This window comes from Pristiophorus japonicus, chromosome 12 (assembly GCF_044704955.1).
Source record: "Pristiophorus japonicus isolate sPriJap1 chromosome 12, sPriJap1.hap1, whole genome shotgun sequence".
Classification (NCBI taxonomy): Eukaryota; Metazoa; Chordata; class Chondrichthyes; family Pristiophoridae; genus Pristiophorus; species Pristiophorus japonicus.
In genome coordinates, this window is record NC_091988.1 from 70,736,803 (window position 1) to 70,758,723 (window position 21,921).

Sequence of the window (21,921 nt, forward strand, 5' to 3'; positions counted from 1 at the left end):
CTGTCAATGCATCCGCTATTTCCAAGGCCACCTCCTTAAGTACTCTGGGATGCAGTCCATCAGGCCCTGGGGATTTATCGGCCTTCAATCCCATCAATTTCTCCAACACAATTTCCCGACTAATAAAGATTTCCCTCAGTTCCTCCTCCTTACTAGACCCTCTGACCCCTTTTATATCCGGAAGGTTGTTGGTGTCCTCCTTAGTGAATACAGAACCAAAGTACTTGTTCAATTGGTCTGCCATTTCTTTGTTCCCCGTTATGACTTCCCCTGATTCTGACTGCAAGGGACCTACGTTTGTCTTTACTAACCTTTTTCTCTTTACATATCTATAGAAACTTTTGCAATCCGCCTTAATGTTCCCTGCAAGCTTCTTCTCGTACTCCATTTTCCCTGCCCTAATCAAACCCTTTGTCCTCCTCTGCTGAGTTCTAAATTTCTCCCAGTCCCCGGGTTCACTGCTATTTCTAGCCAATTTGTATGCCACCTCCTTGGCTTTAATACTATCCCTGATTTCCCTTGATAGCCACCTTCCCTTTTTTATTTTTACGCCAGACAGGAATGTACAATTGTTGTAGTTCATCCATGCAGTCTCTAAATATCTGCCATTGCCCATCCACAGTCAACCCCTTAAGTATCATTCGCCAATCTATCCTAGCCAATTCACGCCTCATACCTTCAAAGTTACCCTTCTTTAAGTTCTGGACCATGGTCTCTGAATTAACTGTTTCATTCTCCATCCTAATGCAGAATTGCACCATATTATGGTCACTCTTCCGCCTTAATAGCAGTGAACCCGGGGACTGGGAGAAATTTAGAACTCAGCAGAGGAGGACAAAGGGTTTGATTAGGGCAGGGAAAATGGAGTACGAGAAGAAGCTTGCAGGGAACATTAAGGCGGATTGCAAAAGTTTCTATAGGTATGTAAAGAGAAATGACCCAGATCATCAGATCATCAATAGTGCTGTGGGATTGTCTGTTGTACGTTTGAACTTGCTATGCTCAGAGTGACAGCTACATTTGTCTAGACAACAGATCCCACGGCCACTATTTTCAAACAAGAGCAGGGGAGTTCTCCCCGGTGTCCAGGGGGCCGATATTTATCCCTCAGCCAACATCACTAAAAACAGATGATCTGGTCATCATCACATTGCTGTGTGTGGGAGCTTGCTTTGCGCACATTGGCTGCCGCATTTCCCACATCACAACAGTGACTGCGCTACGCTAAGTAACTAAAGCACCTCGGGCGTCTCGAATGTGAAAGGCACTATAAAAATGCACATTCCCTTTCTTTCTTGGCGCCACTTAAGAAGGTGGCAGTGGGTATAAGAGGTGCTTGCTGGTGTGCTGAGGGACCCAGGTTGGTTCCTTGACCAGTGCTGAGCCTGTCCATGTCGGCTCTGGTGGCAGTAGGGGTGTCCCCAGGAAAATGGGGCAGAAGCATTGGCAGATTTCTGGTTCCCAATTGCTATTCAGCGATCCCACTCCTCCCCTCCTCCACCCTCCTCGCGATCCCTTTCGAATACTTGTGATGAGGTCCCAGACGGCAGTCGGTGACCCTGGAACCAGTTTTATGGTTTCATTAACCGGCATCGCTACTTTTAATGATTTGTGAATGTGTACCCCCAGATCCCTTTGTTCCTCTACCCCATTTTGATGCTTATTATACTGCTTAAATAATATCATAAATTATTAAAGTAACAGCATAGATTAATAAGGCCATTTTAAAAAAAAAAACAAGCATTGGGGCTCACTGCTGGAGGGATAGAATTGAAAAGTAGAGAAGTTATGCTAAGTGAGTGGGCAAAAATTTGGCAGGTGGAGTATAATGTGAGAAAATGTGAGGTTATCCACTTTGGCAGAAAAAAATAGAAAATCAAATTATAATTTAAATGGTGAAAAATTGCAAAGTGCTGCAGTACAGAGGGACCTGGGGGTCCTTGTGCATGAAACACAAAAAGTTAGTATGCAGGTACAGCAAGTAATCAGGAAGGCAAATGGAATGTTGGCCTTTATTGCAAGGGGGATAGAGTATAAAAGCAGAGAAGCCCTGCTCCAACTGTACAGGGTATTGGTGAGGCCACACCTGGAGTACTGCGTACAGTTTTGGTCTCTGTATTTAAGGAAGGATATACTTGCATTGGAGGCTGTTCAGAGAAGGTTCACGCGGTTGATTCCGGGGATAAGGGGGTTAACTTATGAGGATAGGTTGAGTAGGTTGGGCCTATACTCATTGGAGTTCAGAAGAATGAGAGGTGATCTTATCGAAACATATAAGATAATAAGGAGGCTCGACAAGGTGGATGCAGAGAGGATATTTCCACTCTTGGGGGAAACTAAAACTAGGGGGCATCGTTTCAGAATAAGGGGCCGCCCATTTAAAACTGAGATGAAGAGGAATTTCTTCTCAGAGGGTTGTAAATCTGTGGAATTCTTTGCCCCAGAGAGCTGTGGAGGTTGAGTCATTAAATATATTTAAGGCGGAGATGGACAGATTTTTGAGCGATAAGGGAGTAAAGGGTTATGGGGAGCGGGTAGGGAAGTGGAGCTGAGCCCATGATCAGATCAGCCATGATCTTTCTGAATGGCGGAGCAGGTTCGAGGGGCTAAATGGCCTACTCCTGCTCCTATTTCTTATGTTCTTAGACCACATTGGAAACACTGCGTATAGTTCTGGTCGCCATATTATAGAGAGGCACTGGAGAGGATGCAAAATAGATTCACAACCAGAATTGAGGGGATATATTTAATCAGGAAAGGCTGAACAGGCTGGGTCCCCTTTCTCTAGAAAAGAGAAGGTTGAGGGGTGACCTGATCGAGGCCTTTAAAATTCTGAAAAGTTTTGATAGGTTAGACGTAGAGAAGATGTTTCTGCTTGTGGGGGAGACCAGAACTAGGGGCCATCAATATAAAACAGTCACTAATAAATCCAACAGGGAATTCAGGAGGACCTCTTTACCCAGAGAGTGGTGAGAATGTGGAACTCGCTGCCACAGGGAGTGGTTGAGGCGAATAGTATAGATAGATTTAAGGGGAAGCTGGATAAACACGAGGGAGAAAGGAATCGGAGGATATGGTGATAGGGTGAGATGAAGAGGAGTGGGAGGAGGCTGGTGTGGGGCATAAACACCGGCACGGAAGTGATGGGCCGAATGGCCTGTTCATGTGCGGTACACTCGTAACTTGATGAACGCATGAACAAGAGTAGGCCATTCAGCCCCTCGAGCCTGTCCTGCCACTCTATCGAAATTAATTGCTGAGATTCTATCCCCAGGGAATATGAAGAAGATGGTGAGAAGAAGACAGAGACCAGATATTCGTACAGTAAGTACCTACTGTTCAAAAGATCGACACCCGCCCGGTTTTATTCAATACTAGCACATCTCCTGTCGTGTTGCTCGCTGTTGAGTCAGGTGTTGCGTTTGTTTTATAAGACAAGGGCTGTCCTGCCGTGTAACACACAATCCATGGCCTCTGGTTACCCATCACCCCATGTGCTCGCTGACCTACATTGGCTCCCGGTCCGGCAACGCCTCGATTTTTAAAATTCTCATCATTGCTTTCAAATCCCTCCGTGGCCCTCGCCCCTCCATTTCTCTGTAACCTCCTCCAGCCTCACAATCCCCCGAGTTCTCTGCGCTCCTCTAATTCTGCTCTCTCCCGCATCCCCGATTTCCATCGCTCCACCCTTATCGGCCGTGTCTCCAGACGCCGGACACCAAGCTCTGGAATTCCCTCCCTAAACCTCTCCACCTCTCTCTCTCTGTGCATACATTACAACCGCCTATTTCCACCTCCGTAACATCGCCCGTCTCCACCCTTGCCTCAGCTCATCCGCTGCTGAAACCCTCATCCGTGCCTTTGTTACCTCTAGACTTCACTATTCCAACACACTCCCGGCTGGCTTCCCACATTCTACCCTACGTAAACTAGAAGTGATCCAAAACTCGGCTGCCTCTGTCCTAACTCGCACCAAGTCCCGCTCACCCATCACCCCCTGTGCTCGCTGACCTACATTGGCTCCCGTTTAAGCAACGCCTCGTTTTCAAAATTCTCATCCTTGTTTTCAAATCCCTCCATGACCTCGGCCCTCCCTATCTCTGTAATCTCCTCCAGCCCCACAACCCTCAGATCTCTGCGCTCCTCCAATTCTGCCCTCTCCCGCATCCCTGATTTCCAATAGCTCCACCTATTGGTGGCTGTGCCTTCTGTTGCCTGGGCCCTGAGCTCTGGAACTCCCTCCCTAAACCTCTCCACCTCTCTACCCCTCTCTCCTCCTTTAAGACCCTCCTTAAAACCTACCTCTCTGACCAAGCTTTTGGTCACGTGTCCTAATATCTCCTTGTGTGGCTCGGTGTCAAATTTTGTTTTAGCATTGCTCCTGTGAAGCGCCTTGGGACGATTTACTACATTTAAAGGCGCTACAGAAATGCAAATTGTTGTGGTTGTTCTTGCTTTTGAGCCTTACTGAGTTTATGGTGTGTTGAGCTGATATATCCAGTGAAGAGCATGGAGGAGCTGCTGTAAATGGGCTTTTGGTTGAGCTGAGAAGCGAGACCATTGTACGGTGAGGTTAGAGGGGCCTCATCTGCCTTTAGGTTGTGTTAGTCTGCCACATCACCTTGTGTAATCTCGGGGTTGGCCATGAGTTAATGCTCATTTAATCGTCAGTATAATCATAAAAACCATTCGGCCCGTCGAGCCCGTGCCGGCTCTTTGCAAGAGCACTTCAGCTAGTCCCACTCCCCCGTCCTTTCCCCGTAGCCCTGCAAATTTTTCCTTCAGGTACTTATCCAGTTCCCTTTTGAAAGCCACGATTGAATCTGCCTCCACCACCCTTTCATGGAACCTTAGGGCACGGAAGGAGGCCATTTCGGCCCATCGTGTCAAAGTTTCAGGCAATGAGTTCCAGATCCCAACCACTCGCTGTGTAAAAATGTTTTTCCTCATGTCGCCTTTGGTTCTTTTGCCAATCACCTTAAATCTGTGTCCTCTGGTTCTCGCCCCTTCCACCAATGGGAACAGTTTCTCTCGATCTACTCTGTCCAGACCCCTCATGATTTTGAACACCTCGATCAAATCTCCTCTCAACCCTCTCTGCTCCAAGGAGAACAACCCCAGCTTCTCCAGTCTATCCACGTAACTGAAATCCCTCATCCCTGGAACCATTCTTGTAAATCTTTCCTGCACGGTGAGAATGCCCCATGTTTGAGCCCCAGCTTGTGCTGAGCTGGAACATCTCCACAGGGCCACACTTGGCGGGGGGGAACCCCCCCTCTCCTCCCCCAAATTAGCCTCATCAATGAAGTTGTCTCCCTCCTGATCATTACCCCCGTGTAAATGTTGGGTGATAACTGTGCCTAGCTGTGATGCCCCTCAGGGTCGAACAACCTGCCAGCATGAGCACTGCGGTGAGGTACTGGAGGGTTGCTTGCATATGTAGAACTGGACTCCAGGGAGTGTCGGTGTCTTCAGCGGAGGAGGGTGAAAGAAAAAAAAACCTCGAGTGTATTTTTGAACAGGTCGCGAGAGCAACAACTTGCCTTTGTACAGCGTCAATTAACAACAAGGCCAGAGGCGGCGTAATCAGACAAAATGGGACGGCCAGCTAAAGATGGAAATACTGGGATGGGAGCCCAGAAGCTTGATAAGAGAGAGATTTTAATGGTTGTCTCAAAGGAGGAGAGAAGCAGAGAGGTTTAGGGAGGGAATTCCAGAACTTGGGACCCAGGCAGCTGAAGGCATGGCCACCAATGGTGGAGCGATGGAAATCGAGGGAAGGGGAGGGGAGATGTGCAAGAGGCCAGAATTGGGGGAGCGCAGAGATCTCGGAGGGTTGTGGGGGCTTGAGGAGATTGCAGAAATAGGGAGGGGGTGAGGGCCATGGAGGGATTTGTACACGAGGATGACAATTTTAAACTGGAGGCGTTGTTGGCCTGGGAGCCAGTGTAGGTCAGCGAGCACAGGGGGTGACGGGTGAGCGAGACACGGGGCAGCCTGCTTGGTTCCCCCAGCCACCTGACCAGCCTGGGTGGGGAGGCACAAACGGCTCCGCATCAGAAACCGGCTAATGTCACCGTCCGGACACTGACCTGCAACCTTTGTTGTTCAGATAACGAGTGGAGGTCGGAGGTTGTCAACAGCAGGAACTTTGATCGTGAAATTGGGCACAAGAACCCCAGGTAAGAGTGTTCTCGAAGTGGAAAATTGCATTAGATGGCGATAGACCAGTTGTTCAAATCCAAGATAGCGGAGCGTCGGAATGTGTCCGCTCTGGCGGTCATGGCGGCTGGGGCTTGCAAAGACTCGTCTGGTCCTCCTACCCTCGGCCCCCAGGCGTCTTCCCCCGCTCTCTGTATCGTCCCAGGTTGGCCTGCTGACTGCTCCCTGTTTCTCTTGTCGGCTTCGAGTCAAACCCCAACCTCTCCCCCATTCAGCGGCCGCCTTTCCAGGACCAGAATCGCCAACGCAAAGCCCCCGCTCGGCCGAATCCCTCCGGGGGGGACAGGAGGTCAACTGCCCACCTCGGGTGATCTCCCACCTAGGGAGATGCTTCTCACATGGGGCGCACTGGGGAAAAGCAGTTGTCCAGTGTGCCGTTCCAGGGAACATTTCTTATAAATACAGGTCAGCAAAGGGTTGAAAATATCAGGAAGAGTTGCAGATTCTAAACAGAACAAGTTAGAATTTGACTTTGATCTTTGTTTTGACAACAGAGATTGACTGACTGTGACGAATGGCCTCATTGTTCGTTACAAGATCCCGGCCTTACTGGGCTGGAGGAGGTCCCGCGGCCGATTAACAACGTTTATCCATAATGCCAGCCTACCCTCTCCCCATTACAACAGTGAATGCGTCATAGACAGCAGGAAGCAACAAATAAAGTTCTTTTCACTCATCAACCTTCCCACAACCCATGTACACTCTCCCCTATCACTGACTCTACCCACCCATTTAATCTCCTCACACTCCTAACCTTGTCCTCGGATACCACTGTAAACAATAGTCTGGCTGACCTTCAACAATTCCATTCATAACCATAAACCTCCATTAGGCCATTTTCCAAAGAGAACGAGCCCAGCCTTTCCTGAAAGCTGGAATCTTCATGAACGCTGCCTCGGGGATCCATTTGGGAATCAGTTGGAAGCTGTATTGGGGGGGGGGGGGCGGGGGTAGGGTTGGTATTTGGGGAGGGCGGGATCTGATGGGCCTTTATTCAAAGAATAGTCTTCCGACCTCATATCCGCTCCTTCACCAAACCCGCTGTAATGTATTTGCTTCATGGATTCTTTGCTTAAGTATTCATAGCAACATATTGCTATTAAGAACTAGTTGGTTTATTATCAAAGGTTTAACAATCACACTACACATTACTGGTTCATTCACTAGGCTCACAACCACCTACCTCAATCTGGATTACCTAGACCCAACTGGCTGGGGTTTTATTGAGTCTTGTGAACATCACGTGACTGGCTAAGCCACTCACCATGCAACAGCTCCACAACTATTTTGAGTTGTATCAGTAATCAAAGTCCCCCTGATTTGGGGGGGGACACACTTTAAAAAAAACTTTTCAGGTGCCCCCTTGTTTTTTTGATATTTTCTTTGGGGGTGGGGGGGGTTGATTATACAAGTGCCCTCTGGCTAAAAGGGGGGGCACTAAAACCGGCAAATTAAAACAAATTAAACTTTAACCATTAAATTCAAATTCAAATTTGGTTGCCAGGGGTGATGATGCACTCCAGTCCCTCCGGCGCCCACCTCTCGCGGAAGGCCGCGAGCGTACCGGTGGACACCGCGTGCTCCATCTCCAGGGACACCCCGGCCCGGATGTAAGCACGAAAGAGAGGCAGGCAGTTGGGCTGAACGACCCCCTCGACCGCCCGCTGCCTGGACCGGGTGATGGCACCCTTGGCTGTGCCCAGGAGCAGTCCTACGAGGAGGCCCTTGGACCTGCCCGCTCCCCTCCGCATAGGGTGCCCAAAGATCAGGAGTGTGGGACTGAAGTGCAGCCAGAATTTGAGGAGCAGCCCCTTCAAATATTGGAAGATCAACAGCTCCACAAACCTGTGAGCATACTGAAGCCCTCATCCATGCCTTTGTTACCTCTAGGCTTGACTACTCTCCTGGCTGGTCTCCTACCTTGCAACCTCTGTAAACTAGAGGTGATCCAAAACTCGGCAGCTTGTGTCCTAACTCGCACCAAGTTCCGCTCACCCATTACCCCCTGTGCTCGCTGACCTACATTGACTCCCAGTTAAGTGACGCCTCGATTTTTAAATTCTCATTGTTTAAAATATTTGCATGGCCCTCGCCCCCTCCCTATCTCTGTAACCTCCTCCAGCTTCACAACCCACCGAGAGCTCTGCGCTCCTCCAATTCTTGTCTCTTGAGCATCCCTGATTTTATCGCTCCACCATTGGTGGCAGTGCCTTCAACTACCTGGGCCCCAAGCTCTGGAATTCCCTCCCTAAAACTCTCCACCTCTCCTCTAAGATGCGCCTCAAAACCAAGCTCTTTGACCAAGCTTTTGGTTGCCTGTCCTAATATCTCCTTATATGGCTTGGTGGCAAATTTTTTTTTGATAATCGCCCGTGAAACACCTTGCAACAATTGAAGGGCAATAAATGCTGGCCTCGCCAGTGATGCCCACATCTCGGAACGAATGAAAAAACAACTACGTTAAAGGCACTATTTAAATGCTTGTTGTTGTAGAATCCATCGTGTGATTTCTGTGCCCACTCGCGGGGGCAATAATCGATCAAATGGTCCAACTACTAAACTGCTCCTGTCTTCCTCTTCCCCTCAGTTCTATGGCAGTCGAATCATTCATGGCCGTGTCTGGTGATGTTGGTCTGGGCAATTTTCACCTCTCTAAAGGTAAGCAAGTTAAATCACACGAGAATTTGAGTATAAGAGTAAAGACATCTTACTGCAATTATATCGGGCCCGTGAGAGTATTGTGCACAGTTTTGGTCTCATTACCTAAGGAAGGATATACTTGCCATAGAGTGAGTGCAACAAAGGTTCACCAGACTGATTCCTGGGATGGGGGGATTGTCCTATGAGGAGAGATTGAGTAGACTATAATCTCTAGAGTTTAGAAGAATGAGAGGTGATCTCATTGAAACGTACAAAATTCTTACAGGGCTTGACAGGGTAGATGCAGGGAGGATGTTTCCCCTGGCTGGGGGGTTTAGAACCAGGGGTCACAGTCTCAGAATAAGGGGTTGGCCATTTAGGACTGAGATGAGGAGAAACTTCTTCACTCGGAGGGTGGTGAATCTTTGGAATTCTCTACCCCAGAGGGCTGTGGAGGCTCAGTCTATGAGTATATTCAAGACGGAGATCGATAGATTTTGGAGTGTAGGGGAATCAAGGGATATGGGGATTGGGCGGGAAAGTGGTAGAAGATCAGCCATGATATTGAATGGTGGAGCAGGCTCGAGGAGCCAAATGGCCGACTCCTGCTCCTAATTCTTATGTTCTTATCACAAGCCTCTTGTGACATGGACAGTATCCCAAAGCACACTAAAGAGAGGGAAGGAAAGCCTAGGATTAGCCGATGGATCGGACGCAGACCCATGGGAAGAGATTGGGAAGGGGAACTGAAAGATTGGCTGTAACAGTGGGTTATCAGAAAGGTTTTAAAGGTAGAGAGAGGCGGGGAGCACCCTTTATTCCTCTGGTGCTAATCCCCAGTCTATGCCCCACCCCTCTGTAGCCGATTCAACTGCCAGCGGGAACAATCTCTCGCTCTTTATCATTTGAAACCTTTCGCAACTTGAATGACTTTTTGAATCCTATTCTGTTCGAGTGGGAAGAAAAACAAGTATAATGTGTTTGCTTCATGGGTTCTTTGCTTAAGTAATCATAGCAACACATTGCTATTAAGAACTAGTTGATTTATTAACAAAGGTTTAACAATCACACTACACATTACCAGTTCATCCACCAGGCTCACAACCACCTGCCCCATTGTGGATCCCCCGAACCCAACTGGTTGGGGTTTTATTGAGTCTTGTTAACATCACACGACTGGCTAAGCCACTCTCAACTCAACAGCTCTACAAACTTTTCTTCATGAGTGTAACCACCTGTCCCTGCGACCATTCTAGTGAATCTTCTAGGAACACTAGGAGGCCATTCAGCCCCTTGAGCCTGTTCCACCATTCGATTAGATCACGGCTGATCTGTATCCTAACTCCATCTACACATCTTGGTTCCAGAACCCTTAATACCCTTACAAAAATCGATCAATATCAGATTTGAAAGTCCTTAACCTACAAGGCTTCAGACCAAACGCTGGAAAGTGGGTTTAGGCATGATGGCTTTTTTCGGCTGATGCAGACACAAATGGGCTGAATGGTCTCCTGTGCCCTAAACTCTCTCCACCCCGCCACCTGCCCACCCCACCAAAGGCTGTCTTTCTGTCTTAAGACACAGATTTAAGGTAATTGGCAAAAGAACCAGAGGGAGAGATGAGATATTTATTTTATGCAGCGAGTTGTTGTGATTGGAATCCGGACTCCGGGACGATCCGTGGCAGGATTTATCTGATCATTATCACATTGCTGTTTTTTGGGAGCTTGCTGTGCGCAAAGTGGCTGCCGCGTTTCCTACATTACAACAGTGACCATACTCCAAAAGTACTTCATTGGCTGTGAAGCACTTTGAGACATCCGGTGATCACTATATAAATGCAAGTCTTTCTTTCTTCAGGACTAATTAACAAGATCAACACCTTTAAGAGGATCAGGCTGGCCAGGTTTGAGGGCCCTCACACTGATATCATTGTACGTGATGACTACTTCTACCATAGCCACAATCCCCGGAGCCCAGAGGTGAGCGACCCTTCTCGCACTCGCATACCCCAGCGCACTTTCACACTCGCGCACTCCGGCTCCCCCGCGCACATACTTGCATTCGCCTTCCTGCATTGGCCATTTATCACATTGCCCTTTGTGGGAGCTTGCTGTGCTCACATTACGTACATTACAACTGTAACCAGACTTCAAAAGTGCTTCCTGGGTGGTGAGTAGCTTTGGGATGTCTTGTGGTGAAAGGCACCATAGTTCTTTTTACAATGTGTTAATAATATCCATCTTTAAATATGGCTCTGGAACGATCAGGCCAATCGATAGATTGCATTTGAGGGTTGCTAGTGCTGTTAGGGAGGGTTTGAACTAGGTTGGCAGGGGAGTGGGCAGCAGGATGCAGCATTAGAAAGGAGAAACAAAAGATTTGGAGAGACAGATGGCATGAAAGCAAGAAATAGTCCGGTATTAGGTGGGGTCAGTGTGAATCTGTGCATTTGTGTGAATATTTATCCCTCAATCAACATACCAAAAAAATTTATCTAGTCATTATCACATTGCATGAAGCACAGTAAACAAGGTTGGTGAGCTGCAGGTGCAAATAGCCACGTGGGAATATGATGTAGTGGGGATAATGGAGACCTGGTTCAAAAAAGGGCAGGATTGGGTATTAAATACTTCTGGATGAGTATTCTGCATCTGTGTTCTCGAAGGAAGGACATAAGAACATAAGAATTAGGAACAGGAGTAGGCCATCTAGCCCTTCGAGCCTGCTCCGCCACTCAACAAGATCATGGCTGATCTGGCCGTGGACTCAGCTCCACTTACCCGCCCGCTCCCCGTAACCCTTAATTCCCTTATTGGTTAAAAATCTATCTATCTGTGATTTGAATACATTCAATGAGCTAGCCTCAACTGCTTCCTTGGGCAGAGAATTCCACAGATTCACAACCCTCTGGGAGAAGAAATTCTTTCTCAACTCGGTTTTAAATTGGCTCCCCCGTATTTTAAGGCTGTGCCCCCTATTTCTAGTCTCCCCGACCAGTGGAAACAACCTCTCTGCCTCTATCTTGTCTATCCCTTTCATTATTTTAAATGTTTCTATAAGATCACCCCTCATCCTTCTGAACTCCAAAGACCCAGTCTACTCAATCTATCATCATAAGGTAACCCCCTCATCTCCGGAATCAGCCTAGTGAATCGTCTCTGTACCTCCTCCAAAGCTAGTATATCCTTCCTTAAGTAAGGTGACCAAAACTGCATGCAGTACTCCAGGTGCGGCCTCACCAATACCCTGTATAGTTGCAGCAGGACCTCCCTGCTTTTGTACTCCATCCCTCTCGCAATGAAGACCAACATTCCATTCGCCTTCCTGATTACCTGCTGCACCCGCAAACTAACTTTTGGGATTCATGCACAAGTCGCCGCTCGCCTAGGGCGCTGGACAGGACTGCTCCGAGTGCTGTCCTACAGGGGTCGAGCGCTAGTCATAAACCAGCTGGTGGCCGCAATGTTGTGGTACCGGCTGGTCACTTTGACCCCTCCCCCTGCGTTTGTCGCCAAGATACAGAAGAAGCTGGTGGACTTCTTCTGGAACAGCAGGAAGCACTGGGTCTCTGCTGCGGTCTTGAGTCTCCCGCTTGAGGAGGGCGGTCAGTCGTTGGTGTGCGTCAGCACCCAGCTCGCGACTTTCCGTCTTCAGACCCTGCAGAGATACCTTTACGTCCCCCGTCCGGACGGAATTCCTCATCGGCGCCAAACCCCGGAACCTCCCTCGGGGGCCGGCGCCTCACAACTTGAGCCGCCTCGGGGAAATCCCCTCCGTGCCTTTCAGTTCCGCGCAGAGGGGTTTCTTGTACGGGCTGCTCCTGCACACTCTCAACTTTGCCATCCTCGCCTGCCGTCCGGACACGCCATGGCGTACCATCTTGCCGTCCGGAGGAGGCGGGGGTCCCCGATGGAGGGCACTCTACGCAGGGGTCCTCCCACTATTCGTCGGGGACTTGGCCTGGAGGGTGGTGCACGGAGCAGTGCCTTGCAACAAATTTTTAAGCCGGTTCACGGACTCCCAGGCCGCCTGCAATTTCTGCGGTCTGGAGGAGTCCGTGTTCCATGTTTTTATTGAGTGCACGAGGTTGCAGCCCCTGTTCCATTATTTGAAGGGGCTGCTCCTGAAATTCTGGCTGCACTTCAGTCCCACTCTCCTGATCTTTGGGCACCATGTGCGGAGGGGAGCGGGTAGGTCCGAAGGCCTCCTCGTAGGAGTGCTCCTGGGCACGGCCAAGGGTGCCATCAGCCGGTCCAGGCAGCGGGCGGTCGAGGGGGTCGTTCAACCTGACTGCCTGCCTCTCTTCCGCTCTTACATCCGGTCCAGGGTGTCCTTGGAGATGGAGCACGCGGGAGGTGGGCACCGGAGGGACTGGAGTGCATCATCACGCCCGGCAACCAAATTTTAATTTGATTTTACGTTTTAAAGTTTAATTTGTTTTAATTGCCGGTGCTTTTAGTGTCCCCTTCCCTTTTATAGGGGGCACTGGGAAAATTGTGATTTTAGTGCCCAAAAAAAAAAGAAAAACACAAAAAAAAACAAAAAAAGGAAAAAAAAGGGCCTTGTAAATGTCTGGTGTGTCACCCAGGTCGGGTGGCACGGTTTAATGTTTTATGTTTTGCAGGTAGACTCTAAAAGAGTTTCATGCACAAGGACCCCCAGGTCCTTCTGCACTGCAGCATGTTGTAATTTCTCCCCATTAAAATAATATTCCCTTTTACTGTTTTTTTTTCCCAAGGTGGATGACCTCACATTTCCGACATTGTATTCCATCTGCCAAACCTTAGCCCATTCGCTTAACCTATCTAAATCTCTTTGCAGCCTCTCTGTGTCCTCTACACAACCCGCTTTCCCACTAATCTTTGTGTCATCTGCAAATTTTATTACACTACACTCTGTCCCCTCTTCCAGGTCATCTATGTTTATTGTAAACAGTTGTGGTCCCAGCACCGATCCCTGTAGCACACCACTAACCACCGATTTCCAATCCGAAAAGGACCCATTTATCCCGACTCTCTGCTTTCTGTTAGCCAGCCAATTCTCTATCCATGCTAATACATTTCCTCTGACTCCGCGTACCTTTATCTTCTGCAGTAACCTTTTGTGTGGCACCTTATCGAATGCCTTTTGGAAATCTAAATACACCACATCAATTGGTACACCTCTATCCACCATGCTCGTTATAAGAAGATGCTGCCGAGGTCCTAGTGAAAGAGGAGGTAGTGGAGGTACTGGATGGGTTAAGAGGAGATACTAGAAAGGCTGTCTGTACTTAAAATAGATAAGTCACCAGGACCGCTGGGATGCATTCGAGGATGCTGAGAGAAGTGAAGGTGGAAATCAGAATTCAGAAGAATGAGAGGTGATCTTATCGAAATGTATAAGATTATGAGGGGGCTTGACAGGGTGGGTGCAGAGAGGATGTTTCCACTGATGGGGGAGACTAGAACTAGGGGGCATAATCTTAGAATAAGGGGCCGCCCATTTAAAACTGAGATGAGGAGGAATTTCTTCTGAGGTTTGTGAATCTGTGGAATTCTCTGCCCCAGAGAGCTGTGGAAGCTGGGACATTGAATAAATTTAAGACAGATAAGATAGTTTCTTAACCGATAAGGGAATAATGGGTTATGGAGAGTGGGCAGGTGAATGGACCCAAGTCCATGATCGGATCAGCCATGATCATATTAAATGGCAGAGCAGGCTCGAGGGGCCGCATGGTCTGCTCCTGCTCCTATTTCTTATGTTCTTAAAACATGGAGGTACTGGCCATAATCTTCCAATCCTCCTTCGATACGGGGGTGGTGCTAGGGGACTGGAGAGTTGCAAATGTTCCACTCGTGTTCAAAAAAGGGTGCAAAAATAAACCCAGGGAGGGGAGTGGGACTGGGACTGGCTGACTGCTCTTGCAGAGAACTGGCACGGGCTCAGCCGGCCGAATGGCCTCCTTCTGTGCTGTAACCATTCTATGATTCTAGTTTGCCGGTGTACCAATAAAAGCAGGTAATGGATTTAAGATACAGATCAGCCATGATCCAATTGAATGGTGGGGTAGGCTCGAGGGGCTGAATGGCCTCCCCCTGTTGCTAAAGGTTGAGCCTCGGGACGATGAAGTGTAAATGGGGTGGTGAAAGAATTGGATGTGTTTCTGGAGAGAGGGATTGAGGGATACAGCATGTTGTGGGTAAGAGGTGCTGCGAAGGCCCCTGCCTCGCCCTCCCTGTCTCTGCAACCCCCTCCACCCCTACAGCCCCCTCAGTCCCTCCGCCCCACAACTCCCTCCGCCCCTCGGTCGCCACCACCCCCTCGGTTGCCACCGGCCCCTCCATCGCCTCGGTCGCCACCAGCCCCCTCCACCGCCCCCTCCGTAACTCACGACCCCCTCCGTCCCCACAGCTGCAGAGCAAGGGTACGGGGCTGAAATGTCGATAGAGACAGATTCCTCGTGCCAAATGGCCTCTTTCAGTTCTTAACGAGGTCCTACTAACGTAGTGACACTTTCCACTAACGTTCTTTTCCTTTAATCCTTCTTTCCCCAGGTCGGAGATCTCCGAGTATCCTTCCATTACGCGGGACTCAGCGGGGAATGGTCCTTTCTGGGCCGGCCCGACGTCGTAAGTTCCATCTCATTCTGCTCGTATTTTTTTCTTTCTCTGCCTCGCCCTCGCCCTCGCCCTCCCGCTCTCTCTGTCGCGCGTGCGCTCTCTCTCTCCCTCTGTTTGTTTGTCTGTCTCGTTCTCTCTCTCTCTCTCTCCCTCTGTTTGTCTGTCTCTCTCTCCCTCTGTTTGTCTCTCTCTCTCTCTCTCTCTCTCTCTCTCCCTCTGTTTGTCTCTCTCCGTTTGTGTCTCTCTCTCTCCGTTTGTGTATGTGTGTCTCTCTCTCTCCCTGTTTGTGTGTGTGTCTCTCTCTCTCCCTCTGTTTGTCTGTCTGTGTCTCTCCCTCTGTTTGTCTCTCTCTCTCTCTCTCTCTCTCCCTCTGTTTGTGTGTGTGTCTCTCTCTCTCCCTCTGTCTGTTTCTCTCTCTCCCTGTCTGTCTCTTTCTCTCTCTCTCTCGCTCTCCCTCTGTCTGTCTCTTTCTCTCTCTCTCTCCCTCTGTTTGTGTCTCTTTCTCTCTCTCTCTCCCTCCTTCCCTCTATCTGTCTCTCTCGGACGTTGGCTCCGTGGCCATGTGTCGGTTGGTAAGTGCCAGCTTGGCTCAGTGGCTGGATCGGAATGTTGAGGGTTCCAGCCCCGTGCCAGGACCTGAGGGCATAATCTGACACTCGATCACTCGCCACCCGCTTCCCCCTTCCCTGCTTTGCCCAAGTGATTTATAACGGCCCTCTCGAACTCCCAGCTGCCAAGCCTTTGGCCCTGCATTGGCCAGGATGCTCTGGGACACACCGGTCCGCTCATTCTGGCCGGCCTCCCACTTTCCAACTCTCCGTAAACTTCAGCTCATCCAAAACTCTGCTGCCCGTGTCCTAACTCACACCTAGTCCCGCTCACCCATCAACCCCGTATCCTAACTCACACCTAGTCCCGCTCACCCATCACCCCCGTATCCTAACTCGCACCGAGTTTCACGCACCCATCACCCCCTGCGTCCTAACTCGCACCGAGTTTCACGCACCCATCACCCCCTGCGTCCTAACTCGCACCGAGTTTCACGCACCCATCACCCCCTGCGTCCTAACTCGCACCGAGTTTCACGCACCCATCACCCCCTGCGTCCTAACTCGCACCGAGTTTCACGCACCCATCACCCCCTGCGTCCTAACTCGCACCGAGTTACTCGCACTGAGTTTCACGCACCCATCACCTCCCGTGTCCTAACTCGCTCCAAGTCCCGCTCACCCATCACCCCCCCCGTATCCTAACTCGCACCAAGCCCCGCTCACCCATCACCCCCGTGTCCCAATTTGCACTGAGTCCCGCTCACCCATCACCCCCCCCCCCGCCCCCCCACCTTGTGTCCCAACTCGCACCGTGTCTCGCTCACCCATCGTCCTCTGTGCTCGCCAACCCACATCGGCTTCCGGTCCAGCAACGCCTCGGTTTTAAAATTCCCATTCTTGTGTTCAGATCCCTCCATGACCTCGCCCCTCCCTATCCCCTGAATTAGTGCCAGCCGTGGTTCAGTGGGCAGCGCTCCCTCACCCCCTCTCTCTCTTGCCTCTGAGTTGTTCAGAGGAAGATCTAGCATGCATCCGATGCCCCGGTTGGGTTTGTTGACCGGCTGTGATGTCGTTGCTCTCCACAGGTGACTGTTGTGGCTCGGCAGAAGGGGAACGAGCTGCTTGCGTACCCGACGCAGTCCGGGAACAACCTGGAACTATTGTACGAGGAGTCGCTGTCGGCAATGGTCAGTGGTGAAATGGTTAATACCGGACTGGCTGTTCTGGTTTGTGTTTCCCCCGCGAGGCACACCCCATATAGCACAGTGCGAGGCAAATACTGCCGGCCCCTCGGTCTGTACATCGAGTGTTCAGCACAAACAGGCCATTCAGCCCATCAGGTCCGTGCCGGTGTTTATGCTCCACACCAGCCTCCTCCCACCCCTCTTCATCTCATCCCATCATCATATCCTTCTATTCCTTTCTCCCTCATGTTTATCCAGCTTTCCCGTAAATGCATCTCTGCCATTTGCCTCAACCCCTCCCTGTGGCAGCGAGTTCCACATTCTCACCACTGAGTTTCTCCTGAATTCCTGATTAGATTTATTAGTGACTGTCTTATATTGATGGCCTTAGTTATAAACTGTATCCCTGTTGGAGCCGGTGCCCAAGGGACCCGTGCCAAAGGGAAGCAAGTGTCCTGAGAGGAGGGGCCTGTACCTCAGCGGGATGTAAGATTATGATCATAGGTCACACACACATACCCAAACGGTCTCAGGAGTTATGGCATTTTATTAAGGGAGCAGTATGCACACACAATCAGGATAGACTGAGTGGACATACGAACGTGACAAGTAGCTGCACCGATCCCGATCGGATAGACGGCTGATGACACAAACCGTTCTCATCTTCACCGTCTGGTCTGAAAAGCACTTTAGACATCCCTTTTATTGTATTTTTAGGGGTGTGCCTGGGGGAACATGATGGACGGGATCAGTTAACCTATAAGGGCTGTTCCCAACCGGGTGCCCAATGGCTCGTCGAGTTCTTTGTCTCCACTCTGAGGTGAAACCCTCCCCTTCACATGTTTTTCCTATTTATACTTTCTGAAAATCCACCCTCCCAAGGTTGGAGTCAGACAGGCCATTCTTGGTCTTCAGATGTTTGGAGCTGCCCGTTATCAGTTATTTATGTTCATGCTGTTCGAGTAGCTTTAACTGTTGTACCATGGAGTGAACCCTTCAATTCTAACACCCGTCTGAAGAGATTTTTTGGTTTCAAGTTATTTCTTCCAATTCACAATTTCTTACAGGGAGCGGGCGTCCCGAGTGAGGGGAGAGGGAGGCTGTACCCCAGCGGGAGGGGGTGTCCCTAGGGCGGAAGGGGGCTATACCCCAGCGGGAGAGAGGCTATACCTCAACGGGAGGGGGGCTATACTCCAGCGGGAGGGGGGCTGTCCCCAGGGCAGAGGGGGGGGGGCTATACCCCAGTGGGAGGGGGTCTATACCCCAGCGGGAGGGGGCTGTACCTCAGCGGGAGGGGGTGTCCCCAGGGCAGAGGGGGGGGGCTATACCCCAGCGGGAGGGGATGTCCCCAGGATGGAGGGGGGCTGTCCCGAGGGGGGGTGGGGTTGTAACCCAGGGGAGTGGGTGTCTCGAGGAGGGGGTGGGGCTGTACTACAGCGGGAAGAGATGTCCCGGCGGCTGTACCCCAGTGGGAGGAGGTGCCCCGAAGGGGAAGAGGGGGTGCTGTATCCCAGTGGGAGGGGGTTTCCTGAAGGTGGGGGGTGGGGGTGTTTAGGGGGGTGGGGCTGTACTCCAGCGAGAGTGAGGTGTCTCAATGGCCCTGTACCCCAGCGATGCCCTCAGGAAGGGAGGGGGAGAAAGTACAAGCTATAACCAACGTGGGGTGGAGGCTGGGGAAGCCGCTGATTTGGAGTTGGTTAAAGCCCCATTTCCGGTGTTGATGTGGATGAAAATCTTTCTCTGTCTCTCCCTGCAGGAGGTGTTTGAGAAGGAGCATGCAGAAAATTCAGTGTTGACGTGGGCGTTGAGATGCGGCGGTTGGCTCTTGATGTTTGTCGGCATCAAACTCATGACCAAGATCTTCCACACGTTGGGTGAGTCAGACCTGATCCCTGGGGTTAATTGCAGGAGTTCCTTCTGTGGCTCAGAGCTCCGCACAGACTGACCATCCCCCCGCACAGACTGACCATCGCCCCGCACGGACTGACCATCGGCGCCCCCGCACGGATTGACCCCGCACAGACTGACCATCGCCCCGCACGGACTGACCATTGGCGCCCCCGCACGGATTGACCCCGCACAGACTGACCATCGCCCCGCACGGACTGACCATCGGCGCCCCCCGCACGGATTGACCCCGCACAGACTGACCATCGCCCCCCCCCCCCCGCCCCCCGCACGGACTGACCATCGGCGCCCCCGCACGGATTGACCCCGCACAGACTGACCATCGCCCGCCCCCCGCACGGACTGACCCCGCACAGACTGACCATCGGCCCCCCTCCGCACAGACTGTCATTGACCCCCCCGCACGGACTGACCATCGGCCCTGCACAGATTGACTATCGGACCAGAGAGCCTCTCCGTCAGCGATGAATCGACGATTCGATTCATCCTCATGCGCTTCCCGCTTTCCTGTTGTTGAAGTTTGTTCCCTTAACATCGAGTCACAGGAACAGGAGCAGGCCATCCAGCCCCGAAGGCCTGTTCTGCTGTTCTATTGGATTACGGCTGATCAATATCTTCACTCCATCCACCTGCCTTGGTGCTTATCCCTCAATACCCAACAAAAATCTCTCAATCTCCGTCTTGGATATCGCTATTCACCACCAGCCTCAACAGCACAGAATCATAGAAAATTACAGCACAGAAGGAGGCCAATCGGCCCATCATGTCCGCGCCGGCCGACCGAGAGCTATCCAGCCTAATCCCACTTTCCAGCTCTTGGTCCGTAGCCCTGTAGGTTACGGCACTTCAAGTGCATATCCAAGTACTTTTTAAATGTGGTGAGGGTTTCTGCCTCTACCACCCTTTCAGGCAGAGAGTTCCGGTCACCCACCGTCCTCTGGGTGAAAAAATTTCCCCTCAAATCCCCTCCAAACCTCCTACCAATTACTTTAAATCTATGCTCCCTGGCTGTTGACCCAAGGGAAATAGGTCCTTCCCATCCGCTCTAGGGGAGGGGAGAGAGTTCCAGATTTCTATTATCCTTTGTGTGTGGAAGAAATGCTTCCTGATTGCACCCTGGTGTCCGGGCTGCGGAGAAGTGCGATTCCGATCCTCACCAGGAGCATGGTCAGCACACTCTGTGTGTGTGTGTGTGTGTGTGTGTGTGTGTGTGTGTGTGTGTGTGTGTGTGTGTGTGTAGCCAGTATTGAGGGAGCGCCGCGCTGTCGGAGGGGCAGTACTGAGGGAGCGCCGCGCTGTCGGAGGGGCAGTACTGAGGGAGCGCCGCGCTGTCGGAGGGGCAGTATTGAGGGAGCGCCGCGCTGCACTATTTATCCCTCAACCAACAACACTAAAACAGATTATCTGGTCATTCCCTCATTGCTGTGCACAAATTAACTGCCGCGTTTCCCACATTACAACAGTGACCACTCCAAAAGTACTTCATTGGCTGTAAAGCGCTTTGGGACGTCCGGTGGTCGTGAAAGGCGATATATAAATGCAAGCATTTCTTTCTTTTCTGGCAGTGGACTGGTTCCCGATGGTCCGCGACCTGATCAGCCTCGGCCTGACCGTCTTCGCCCTGTCCGTCGCCACATCGCTGACCCTACTGACCGTGGCCGTGGGCTGGATCTTCTACCGCCCCCTGGTGGCCGTGCTGCTGGGCACCTTGGCTGCCGTGCCCATGGTGATCGCCAGGTCCCGGGACCGGCCCAAGATGCTGTGAGTGCTGGCGGAGCGATGATCGCCCCGCAACGCTCGTGCTCTCTCTGGCCCGACGACTCGTCCTCGCCGAGATCTCCCGCCGTCTCTCGCGGGGTCCAAGTTACGGAGAACCCCCCCACCCCCCAACGTTCTTGTTTACGTGTCTGCCGACAAAAGCGAGACTTTGAATCGACGTTTCCTAAGCTGTTCTCGTGTGTTCCGCCATCATGTTTTTTTGCGAATTGTCGTAGCCAAGCTCTCCGAACTCGTTTCCGCACTGACTGAACTCGCTGCTCTCCGGTGTGCGTACCTGCTCCAGGCACCAATGCTGGGCGAAAATGCTCCGTGTTAAAATGTGTCGCAAACTGAATAGCCAATGACCCATAAGGTGATGTGCAGGTTAGAGGTCAACCATAAGGGAGCTTTTTTGTTGGCTATGTGGGTTCCAGGTCTGCTGGTCTGAGGGGGGGGAAAAATGTTTCAATTGTGATGGACAAGGTTATTTTTAAATAAAAACAAAAAATCTATTCAGTGCTGGATGAAGTAGCAGTTCACTGCAGGAATTTACTACGCTAAAGGGGCTGTATAACTGCATATTGTTGAATTCAGTCTTGTGGCTCAGGTTATTCCAGATCGATTGGACTTTTTAACGACAACTTTGTAGAATCATAGAAATTTACAGCACGGATGGAGGCCATTCGGCCCATCGTGTCTGCGCCGGCCGACAAAAAGCTACTCGGCCTAATCCCACTTAGCAGCTCTCGGTCCGTAGCTCTGTAGGTTACAGCACTTCAGGTGCACATCCAAGTACTTTTTAAATGTGGTGAGGGTTTCTGCCTCGACCACCCTTTCAGGCAGTGAGTTCCAGACCCTCTGGGTGAAGATATTTTTCCTCAAATCCCCTCTAATTCTCCTACCAACTTGTATTTATATAGCGCCTTTAACATTGTGAAACGTCCCAAGGCACCTCACAGGAGCATAAATCAGACAAAGATTCAACAATGACCCAAAGAAGGAGCCATTAAGACACGTGACCAAAAGCTTGGTCAAAGAGGTGGGTATTCAGGA

The 21,921-nt window shown here is 50.8% G+C and overlaps 1 protein-coding gene across 1 annotated transcript in view; it reads left to right on the plus strand.

The window, feature by feature from the left end:
- LOC139276938 (transmembrane protein 43) overlaps positions 1 to 21,380 on the plus strand; it is a 33,596-nt gene extending 12,216 nt beyond the window's left edge. Inside the window, exons 5-12 of the mRNA XM_070894934.1 lie at positions 3,275 to 3,324; positions 6,113 to 6,182; positions 8,810 to 8,880; positions 10,723 to 10,844; positions 15,402 to 15,476; positions 17,104 to 17,205; positions 18,959 to 19,076; positions 20,676 to 21,380. Coding sequence (XP_070751035.1) covers positions 3,275 to 3,324; positions 6,113 to 6,182; positions 8,810 to 8,880; positions 10,723 to 10,844; positions 15,402 to 15,476; positions 17,104 to 17,205; positions 18,959 to 19,076; positions 20,676 to 20,875 — 808 coding nt within the window. The 3' untranslated portion in view covers positions 20,876 to 21,380. The remainder of the gene's footprint in view (positions 1 to 3,274; positions 3,325 to 6,112; positions 6,183 to 8,809; positions 8,881 to 10,722; positions 10,845 to 15,401; positions 15,477 to 17,103; positions 17,206 to 18,958; positions 19,077 to 20,675) is intronic.
- The last annotated feature ends 541 nt before the right edge of the window (positions 21,381 to 21,921 follow it).